An 11,114-nucleotide genomic window follows, 5' to 3' on the forward strand; every position below is an offset into this window, starting at 1 on the left:
TAACATTAAATTGACTTCTCCTACCTTTCACTGTTCGCCATGAGTTGTTCTAGCAATAGAAAAATGAAGTTTGTGCAACAAAACTTACCTGATTTTCACTCTAAGGTGTATGTTACCCTGTGCTTCTCATTTAACAGCAAGGTCTTCAGGTTTCGAGCCAGAGCTATAGTCAAACACACGAGCTAAGATTTAAGCAGTTTTCCCACGTGAGGTACAGACTAATCTGTGATGTGAAAGATTGTGAGTTAACTTTAACGTCCAGATGTACCGATGCAAAACGGACGGAGAGAAGTTTGCTGTGGGGTGGGTGGAAGCTGGAGTCAGCTACACGGAGCAAACGTCAAGCACTCCTTAAGCACCATGTGACAACTGATGTGCATATCTGCTTGGTTCAGTGTAAGGGATACGTTCACAAAATCCTGTTGATTTCATGTGACGCATGCATTCCAAAGGTATTTATAAACTTCTTAGTGAATTACCTTAAGAGAAATATGAACTTCCTGCTTACACCCAGGAAAACCCAAGAAAAGTTTACAAGAACGAGCAGCCGAGCCTTTCATATAAAAAATATATATACTTTATTTTCAACTAGAAAGGTGCAAACATGTAACTTTTGGTCACACTCTCAACAAATAAACTGCCCCCCACACCCCCAAACATGTCATAGTCAAAGAAGCAGCAAACACTTCCTCGTGGAAATCTGACCAGTTACCCCCGAGCCAGACATTTCTTAATAAAGGCCATTTGTTCACCAACAGTGATGTTACCACATTGCCTACTAGAAACCTGACTTGCAATTTGTTGCTTTACCATTTGTTCTGACAAACAGTCACTCAGGTTACAATTTCCACTGTAGTATCTCCTTTGTTTTGAAGCACAGACAAGCTTTATGTCCTACTATGGTGTTTGGAGTTTGAGGCTCTCAATTTAAAATCCCAAAAGCACTTAAAACAAAAACAATAGGCACAAACAACTTTAAATTAACTTAGATAACTGTACAAATATATATATATATATCCACAATATTTACAGTATCAATAAAAATCTGGCTTGTTACAGGCAAATTCACTTGCCACAAGCTGTCCAGTCTAATAGACAAGGTTCTGAGTCCTGACAAGTGTCATTGGAATCAGAATGTCAGAGCTGAAACTGCTGTTCTTAGTTAAAGAACAGCTGGACTCAGCCTCATCTAGTGGAGGACACATGCCCAGCTCTTGCAAGAGCAGGTCTGTCTGCAAGCATGCTATAATTTCCCTCCTCTGTTACACTCCGAAAAGTAGGCACATCACTGCTTTTAAAATGACCTCAGATAGTGCCTGTCTTTCTCCTGGAGTCTCCACTGTTCCAGGAGACTCACCTCAGAGTGTGGTCTGGCACTGTGCGCTAACAAACAACTAAACTGTCTAAGCGAACAGTCTAAACTGTCTCGAAACCAGTGTCTGAGATTGACCGGCTATTTGTATGACAATGACATAACGTTCTCACTTGGATGGGATGTTTCTCCCACAGCAGTTAGAAACACAGATTTAAATTAATGTGCTACTGTAATCGTTTTTTACAGAAGAAAATGAGATGTAACTCAGTTCAAGTTATAGTCTAATAAGTTCATGTCCCTCACTCCCTGGCTTTATGCCATGTCTCCATACATCTTCCTGTAGTATAGGGACTCAAAGATGTCATTGTCCCCAGGACAGTTGTAATGGCAGGCACAGGTCTTGATGAACATCATGTTCTTTTTCATGATCTCACCATCGGGGCATTTGAACTCCACCGGCAGTGTGGTGGTTCTGTGTGGTGTGCAGCAGCGGCCGTCTGTGCACACCCCGCAGAACTTAGCCCGGTAGGTCTTCACGCTGGTGCAGCCAGAAAGCTCAAACTTGACAGGCTTGGCGATTTTAGGGGTCCGGATACACTTTTTGCCCTTCTAAGGAAGACAAGAAGAGAAACAGCAATTACTACAATGGGAGTGGCCTTCCTCAACCCTCTGTAGACTGGCTCTATGTCATCTGACTTGTGTTTATATTCTGAGGGGAGAGACTGGTAGTTTCATTTGCCTGTTTTCCAAAAATAGCCATGGCCTCGTTTGGAGTGTCTTGAATTAACTAACGCTATGGGGAATTTTGTAGTGGAAAACTGGCAGCTGCTGTTACAGCATCTCTCATTCTGTCCAGACAGCTCCATGGTTAGATATTTCTGGAGACAACAGGCCTATAATAACAAGGGAGGTGAGACAGCCAGCTTTGGTTCTCTTCCCTGTCATTCTATAAAAATGAGTGTCTAGGGGGTAGAGTATGTACCTTAATGTTTTCCTCCAGGTCAGCTTCACAGGGCCTGACCATGCAGAGGCGACTCTGCTTCTCTAGCCTGCAGAAGGTATTGTCATTGGTAACCCGGGTGGAGATGCCCATCCCACAGGTCTTAGAACAGGCGCTCCACTCTGTGGTCTGGACCAGGCAGTTGGCTCGCATCATAGTTGGGTCTGGGCCAAATGTGTCTTCCAGTCGGTAGGCTGTGAGAGAAGAACACACAAGCACAAGGTAAAACATCTGGATAAGACAATGTCCCCTTAATTTAGTGTACTTGGGTACTGGCCCTGAAGTTGGGGAGGATGCATAACAGTAACTTAGATGAAGACAACTCACCAGCTAGGGCAGGGCCAACCACGGTGCGGTCCTTGGGCTCGTCACACACCCACTCCTCACAACATTTCCCGGGCAGCTTGACTCTTCTTGGGAAGGGGCAGTCAGGGCTGGGCAGGCGCACGTCCATGCTGCACAGTGGCACGCAGCCCACGGCCCCATCCAGGCAAGTGCATTGGTATTTGCAGCTGCTTTGGAAGGACTCACCGCTGCGGTACACGGACCCACCGAAGACACAGGGTGCACCGTCTTTGGCTGCAGGAGAGGGGAAAAAAAAAAGATGTAGAGGTCAGATGGAGGGTCCCAGGGATCAGAGCAACTATATGTCAAGGTGGTGAGCTAGGGCCAGGAATGCAGGTGGCCGGTGGGAAGCAGCTGCAGACAAGGGCTTTTCTTTTTCTAGAGGGTATCACGCTGGACTTGAGAGAGGTGGTGGTCCAACACCAAAGAGTGAGGGCTCGGCACAGGGGGCTGCGGGTCTTACCAGTGCACACGCCGATCTTGCGGTTGGCCGGGGAGCCGAAGTCGCAGAAGAGGCCCTTGTGTGGGTCGCAAGGATCACGCTCCGTGCACAGTTCTCCCAGCTGCTTGGCGCAGACGCGGCAGCAGCCGCAGCCGTCCAGCACCAGGCTCACGCCGGCGGGGCAGCTCTGCGCCACTTCGGCTGCGCACTGACACTGCGCGCTGCAGTCCTGGCCGGTGGCAGGCTGCGGAGAGAAAGGGGAGGGCGGTCAGTTTGCAATCGCAGCTCACTCTGCCCTCCCACTGTCCCTTCCGTCAGTCCCTGAGCTTACCGGTGTGCAGAGGGCGAGGAGTACCAAGGCGAGGCTGATGGGACCCGCGACGGAGGCGATCATGGTCGGGGCGCGGCGGGAGGACGCACAGCGGGATGCAGAGGCGACGAGGGGCGCGGCTGGAGCGGACTCGGGGCGGAGGTTGGTGTCTGGACGCTCCAGGCGGTGGCGTCTGGGGTTGTCGACTGGGCTGGGGCTGCTGCCGTCTGGAGGAGGTCGGTCTCCTGGGGTCGGAGCTTGAGAGGATCTGGCTGAGTCTTCTTGGAGAGAAGAGCTGTGTGAGGCTGGGCGGGCGGCGCTGGCTTTTATATGCTCCCGGCGGCCGGCTTGCCAAAGAACTGAATGGAGTCCTACACAAACAGGGACATTCCTCGCATTCCTCCCCACCTTCCTGCCTCATCAACTCACACCGGATTGATCCTGACCCCTTGACACTCCACATTCCTCCGTCTGAAAAAGCTGGCACACTTTAGCTCGCCAGGAAAAAAAAAAAAAAAAAAAGAAAGAAAGAAAAAAAGGCGCTGTGTTGCCAGCAAGAAGTAAAACTTTCTTCGTATCCTCTTCGCACCCCCTCCTGATGAAATATAACTTAGAAATACACGAACAGCTATTATTTCTAGCATCTTTTCTTTTTAAAAATCTCTTTGCCAGTTGTGGCTACTGATATAAAAACGTCTCAAGACTTAAGTAGCTGAAGAGGCAAATACAATGACCCCCTAGAAATCTAAAAATATTTCTTTTTCATTTTTTTTTTTTATGGGACTGTAGTCTCTTAGTGTTCTACTAAGAGAAGAAGGGTGCTTATGGCCATTTGAAACACCCCCTCCCCGCCCAAAATGCCTATGTACAAATTCTGTAACTGAAATACAGGCATTTAATCTTTGGTCACTAGAGATAATCGTTTTTGATGGCTGAAAGATATGAAAGCCAGGGCGCTTGATAAGGATGCAGGTTCCTAGGGAGATTTTCTGCCCTCTTTATGTAAGGACTTGTCTTCAGGGTCCAGAGAGGGAAGGGGAATGGCTGGGCATCGAGTTTCTAGAAAAATAAGTTTAAGAGTTCAGACCAAATGGCTGTGTTCGGTAGGTAAGTGTCAGGAAACATTGTAGGAGAAGAAAGAAGCAGAAGAATAGAGGCCGGTTGAGGGTTCAGTAGGGATATTTTAAGCATGGTTGTACTGAGGTCCAGGCTTGGATGTTTTACTTATCCTAAAACCCATAATCTAAGGATGTTGTTGGGGTTTGTTCTGCTTTGAAGTAAAGCACTTGTTTACATAATAGCAAAACCATACACGTTTGCATCCAGTTATAACCCGGCTATAAGCTAAGCATCCGTGCATAATATGTTTCTGCTGACTTCCCTAAGCGTCCACAAATAGGGATGAGACCTCTTGCTACTCAAGCAGCTTGCAGGCTAGTGGAGGGAGGTTAAGTCAAGGAAAGAACAGGTGTATCCCTAGCCTGTGTGTTGATGTTAAATGTAAACCATGTACCCAAACTTGTCTCTGTTTCTTAACACTGCTACTTAGTACTGTGCATTCATTTAGGACCTATGTTATTTATTCTTCCTCCCTCCCACCCCCACCCCCCCCTCTGTGTGTGTATGTAGCTTCAATTCCTATTGTATGTAGAGAGATTCTGGGACCATCCCATGCTTTCCCTAATGTTACATCATTTACAGCTGACCATACCCAAGAGTGGCTTCCTTGCATAGTTGGAGCTTCTGAGTTTAAGTTTAAGGTGACTATATCTGTAAAGACTAATTTTGGAAACAACACACTATAGATTTATACTATGAAAACAGTCCATTTAAATTGGCCAGTTTTAAAACTTTTTCAATCCATCCATGGGCAATTAGCAGGGGTGGCTGGGGTGGGGTGGGGTAGGGAAGCTAACCTCTTCAAGGGGCTGAGCACATCATCTGGACACAATTGCCTTGTTAAGCCAGCCACGGGCTGTACAGTACAGTTGCATGTCAACAGTGAACGGTGTGCGGCTTGAAGTGTGAGCAGCCTATGGAGAGCAGGGAAGATTTCCAACATTGTTATTCAATGTTCTTTCCAAACATTCCTCAAAGAGAAGAGGCCTATTTAAAGAAAGAACATTCCGAGTTATATGAATAGCCACATGTATATTATAGGCAACTTGGTCTCACACTTTTGCTGTCCTCTTTGATGATTTTTTTTTTTTTAAAAGTCCAAACTATGTGGGAAGCCACAGTGAAATCTTTCAAGTCCTAAACTCCTAATTATATCTACCTGCAATGGTCAGAAAGGTGGGATGGGGGAGGAAGGGAAGGGTGAGCCTCATCTGAGGTGGGATGTGGGCTCTGAGGTAAGCTCTCTAGCTTGCAATGTGATGAGGGGAGCCAGGAGAGCTGGAGCAGTCTCTGAAACCACAAGTACACCTGAGAGCCACCAATGGCTTGCTGTATCTAGGGAGCAGGCTCAGTCACAGGGGTAAGTGGCTGGGTTTTTTATAATTGAGTAACTTGGGCTGTGTTTTTAGAATGGCCATTCATAAAAGCTCAGGGAAGTCACCAAGAGGAACTGGATTCACATTTATAAAATGAAGATAAGAATTTTCAATTTCGTTGCTCTCAGTGAGGATTAACCATATTAAACTTCTCTGGAAACAGATATTTTATGTTTTAACTTTACTTTTCACCTCTCTTTTTCCTTCCCTTCCCTCTGCCTTTCTGCCTTTGCCTTTCCCCCTCCCACCTTCCATTTAGAGTATATTATCATCCTACCATGCTGTTAAAAAAAAATGTCAGCATTATAATATTAGGTTTTACTATAACATTTGCACCTCAAAATCTCAGTAACTCCACCGTTAGTCCCAAATGGATGGTTTTAGTATGAAGAGGAACTAGTGTATTGAAATATACAACCCATATGAAGACCTCAGAACATACTGTGCATTTGAAATGTAGCTTGGAGCTGTGTGATCAAAACACTAGAAACGGTGAAGACAGAAGATTACCTTTACACGAATCATACAGACAAGAGGGGACAGAAGGAGAAGGGTGTGTGACAGAGGACATCCAAGACATTCACAGACTAGAAAGTATGTTTTTATTATGATGCAGACCATTAAGTGCCAGGAAATCCAGAAGGAAAGACTGACACATCAGCCTCAGTTCGTGCCATGGCACCTGAATTCTTACACCCTTATAAATGACTCAGCAAATGTTTGTGTGCGTTTGGGCAGTAAAATGAACGTAGCAGCTTCTTACAACTTCATCCAACTCTGCCCTAATCCAACCTTTTTGATTGACAGCAGGTCAGAAATGGGAGAGACAAGTCCTTGAAATTGTATGCAGAAGAACGGTGTTGTTTTGACTTCTAAGTGGGGGCTTTAGTTAGTAGTGACTCCCAAAGAACATTTCTACCCCAACTAACCCTCCCAGTAGATGATGAATTCGCTAAGGTGGCCACTGAAGGTATGTGTGGACGAGATGGGTCACCCTGCATGCAGGTCTTTCGCTTGAGTCTTGTACAATGTTTTCTGCCCTCTCTAAAAAGGCTACTTGATCCAGCTATGAGACAGAGAGAGAACTATAGCAAAGTGGCCCAGACGTAAGAGTGTTTGTGTCCTTAAGGAAGGAATCTTGCAGATTTTCAATTTTCAGTTGTAGACATTTTCTTATAAGAGCAAGCAGGAAGTCAGTGCCAGCCCTCAAAGAGGAAATCGAAAGTCCCAGGGAAACATACTGGTGGGATGTGACTCAAAGCCAAAACCCATACGCAATGCATACACTGGGCTGTCAGCCTTATGGGAAGTCTGTCCTTAGCCATATAAGGGCATTTGGAAATTGGGTGATTTGTCCTAGGAGCCTTAGGGAATGGGCTTCCAGTGTTTCTGGTGTGTCCTAGGTTCAGTCATGTAAATGAATTACACCCCTCCCCCCCCAAAAAAAAAGGGTCAGGGGGAGTATGCCACAGTGTTTTTGAAAAATAGTAATAAATATTTTTCTGAAACCCTCAGGGCCCCTGACATGGTTTCCTGGACTTATTTGCTTCAGATGAAGTTTAAGGAGAGTGCCTTCTCACAGGGAGTTAGAAGTGGGAAGAAAGCATGCATGTTTACTATGGAAATTACATTCATTGCTTTCCTGCTTTTTCTTCTTTTATAATGAATTCTCTAATTTTCTTAGGATATTTCAGACGCATTGGTCAGAAGGCAATTGCTCCATGTGGTTTGTTTTACAATGGCCTGCTCATTTCCTTGCTTGAACTTGTAGTCTGGGGTAGAGGAGGAAAAGGAGGATACTTGTGTCTTAATGAGGTACTCCCCACACCTTCTCTCACTAAGTTAAACTGGGCTTGTTTTCTCAGCTACCTCAGGAGCCTGTTCTGACTTTAGGCCCATGTTAACAGCAGGTGGCGCGAGAGAGCATAAGCGTTTCCACGACCCAACTTTCTCTTACAGGTGGAGAAGCCAAACCATCAAGATTCCACCTCACACCAGTCAGAATGGCCAAGATCAAAAACTCAGGTGATAGCAAATTCTGGTGAGGATGTGGAGAAAGAGGAACACTCCTCCATTGTTGGTGGGATTGCAAGCTGGTACAACCACTCTGGAAATCAGTCTGGCGGTTCCTTAGAAAATTGGACATAGCATTACCTGAGGACCCAGCTATAGCACTCCTGGGCATATACCCAGAAGATGCTTCAACATATAACAGGGACATATGTTTCACTATGTTCATAGCAGCCTTATTTATAATAGCCAGAAGCTGGAAAGAACCCAGATGTCCTTCAACAGAGGAATGGATACAAAAAAATGTGGTACATTTACACAATGGAGTATTACCCAGCTATTAAAAACAATGAATTTGAGAAATTCTTAGGTAAATGGAGGGAACTAGAAAATATCCTGAGTGAGGTAACCCAATCACAAGAACACACATGGTATGCAGTCACTGATAATTGGATATTAGCCCAAAAGCTCGCAACATCCAAGAGGCGCTTCGGTCCTTCTTAGAAGGAGTAACAAAATACTCATGAAAGCAAATATGGAGACAAAGCATGAGACAGAAAGCTGAAGGAGAGGCTGTCCAGAGACTGCTCCACCTGGGTATTCATCCCTTGTGCAGTCACCAAAGGTAAACACTGATGTGGATGTCAGGGAGTGCATGCTGACAAGAGCCTGATATAGCTGTCTCCTTAGAGGTCTGCCAGAGTCTGAGATATTCAGAGGTGGATGCTCACAGCTAACCACTGAACTGATCAGGGGGTTCTCAATGGAGGAGTTAGAGAGAAGACTGAAGGAGCTGAAAGGGTTTGCGGCTCCATGAGGAGAGCAACAATACCAACCAACCAGAGCTCCCAGAGTCTAAACCACCAGCCTGGGAGCACATAGGGAGGGACCCATGACTCCAGCTGTATATGTAGGGGAGGATGGCCTTGTTGGCATAGGTGGGTGAGGGAGTCCTTGGTCCAGTGAAGGCTGGATGCCCCAGTGTGGGGGAAATCGTGGGTAGGGAGGTGGGAATGGGAGGGTGGGTTAGGGTACATCCTCATAAAAGCAGGAGGACGGGGTTGGATGTGGGTTCCTGGGGGGTGGGGGATGGGGAAAGGGATGACATATGAAATGTAAATAAAATATCAAATTAAAAAAATGCGTCGAGAATGAGGGACGATTTGACCTTCTTTTCCAATTGAACTAAGTACAATATAAAATGTAGTATGTAAATCTTGAAGGGAGATACTCATTCATTAAAATGTGTGCTTTGGAGGGGCTGATCAATAGACTTAGGAGTAGCAAATTGAGATGGAGTATTTATTCCAAGGAACAGGAGTAAATGAAAATGCTGGGAGACCAAGGATAACTATGCATGAGCACACCCCAGAAGTTTGGTGGGGTGTGGGATAAATTTAAACAGAGCCCCATCAGTTCACCTTTGGAAATATGCCTGTGGTCTGAGCCCTGGGGTTGCAATGCCAGGGGTCCCTGGATTAGGTACGTTTTCTACCTGATGTTTACCAGCCCAGGGGACCATTATTCTCTCTGTGTGAATGTCTGTGGGGGTCACTGTTAACAGCTGAGCACACTGAATGAGGCTTTCAGAGAAGGCATTGGATCTCCCAGATCAAAGCTATTACCGTATGTAAAGAAGAAAATTGCATTCTGCGTAGACAGGCATATCAGATGCTAAGCAAGTGAAGGGATGCCTTGTGCTTTGTTTCATTTGTTATTCAAATACAGATTTTATTTGATCAGTTTCACCAGAATACTCCTTAAAGCTCTAGGTGCATGGAGTAGATACCACAAATTTACAAAGCCCTTTACTTAATATCGTTAATTTAGTTTGGTTACATAGCCCACGCTGGCTACATAGCTCAAGCTGGCCTTGAACTATTGCTTCTCTGGCTGTAGGCTCCAGAAGTGCTATGGTTGTAGGGAAGTCCAACACCTGAATTTCTACATACAACGTCTTACTTCAGCTTCATTGTAACCCTAGGAGGTATTATTCTTACCAGTTAATAGAGATGGGAATTAAGGTGCAGGGATGTTCACATAATACAGCTGTAGCTAGAGGTGGCACAGTAATGTGTGAAGTTGAATTTGGCTTTTCTAAAAACAGCACCCTTCTCTTTGCTTCCGAACTTGCTTTTCATCTTCTTCTATATACAGTGTCTGTCCTTTAGATAGTTATCTCAGACTCTTTTAAACTTTTGAAACACACATCCAGAGAGGCATGCAAAACCCCTCAGGCATGCTGGCATGATACTCTGTTCCTTTGGTGTGTCTGATAAACGTGAAGTCGAAAGATAATGCTTACTGGCCTATATTAGAAGAGAGAATTAAACTTAAAGATGTATTTATTTTCATTGTTACCACTTAAGTTGTGTGGCTTTGCTCTATAGACAGATGTGTTGCTTCTTACCCACAGATGAACCAACGCAGCTCAACCAGAAAAGATGAATTAAGAAGATGGCTCGGATCCCAGAGACTCACATCAGGGTGTGGTCTGCTGTGACATCAGCTCTATCCCACGTGGGAAAGGTCTGTGTCCAACACTGTGCTGTCTTGTTTAGGCTGAGAATGGGACCAACCACAGACATCATAAAAAGCTCGTAAATAACCATCCACTGATAAGCTGCCCTTATGAATAAATATGAAACGGGGTGGCAGGCTATCCACACCAAAGATTGTACACGGTAAACATGAGCTTTTCATGATTGGCCCTCAATAGACATGCCCCTGGAGGTCCTGGATGCTACCAAGTGTATTTTATAAACTTGTCTTTGTTGAAAATGCACTTTCCTTGAACTAGGTACCTTGAATGCATTGTTGATTTGAAGCTCTGCCCTCTCCCCCTGGGTGTGGAGTGATTGGCTTTGAACCATGTCTCGGTTCATGCTGTTAATGGAATGATCTCTGTGGTAACTGTGTGTGGCAAGGTTTGAGAGTGTCGTCTAGGAATGGCAGGCTCATAACAAGGGAATTTTCTCAGTGACTCATGCCTGCGTGAGAAAGTTAACAACTGTAGCATTAAGTTTCATCTAATCGTGAACTTACTAATGTCTGAACATATTCTACCATGAAGGTATTTCTTCCATGTATATAATAAATGCTAATTTTGGCCAAATGGATCTCTTGGATCATTTTTCATCATTTCTTTACATGTCCATGCTGGTTTTTCTTGATCTCATTTTGCCCTGCGGTTTCCA

The 11,114-nt window shown here is 45.1% G+C and overlaps 1 protein-coding gene across 1 annotated transcript; it reads right to left on the reverse strand.

Moving 5' to 3' along the window:
• Positions 1-554: 554 nt before the first annotated feature.
• Positions 555-3,708, reverse strand: Ccn2 (cellular communication network factor 2). The gene is made up of 5 exons (XM_076928030.1): positions 3,434-3,708; positions 3,124-3,346; positions 2,643-2,894; positions 2,298-2,509; positions 555-1,924 (listed from the first exon to the last, which is right to left on the reverse strand). Exons 1-5 carry the CDS (start codon positions 3,494-3,496, stop codon positions 1,628-1,630), a joined length of 1,047 nt encoding a protein of 348 aa, XP_076784145.1. The 5' UTR covers positions 3,497-3,708; the 3' UTR covers positions 555-1,627.
• Between the last annotated feature and the right edge of the window lie 7,406 nt (positions 3,709-11,114).

This window comes from Arvicanthis niloticus, chromosome 30, assembly GCF_011762505.2.
Source record: "Arvicanthis niloticus isolate mArvNil1 chromosome 30, mArvNil1.pat.X, whole genome shotgun sequence".
NCBI lineage: Eukaryota > Metazoa > Chordata > Mammalia > Rodentia > Muridae > Arvicanthis > Arvicanthis niloticus.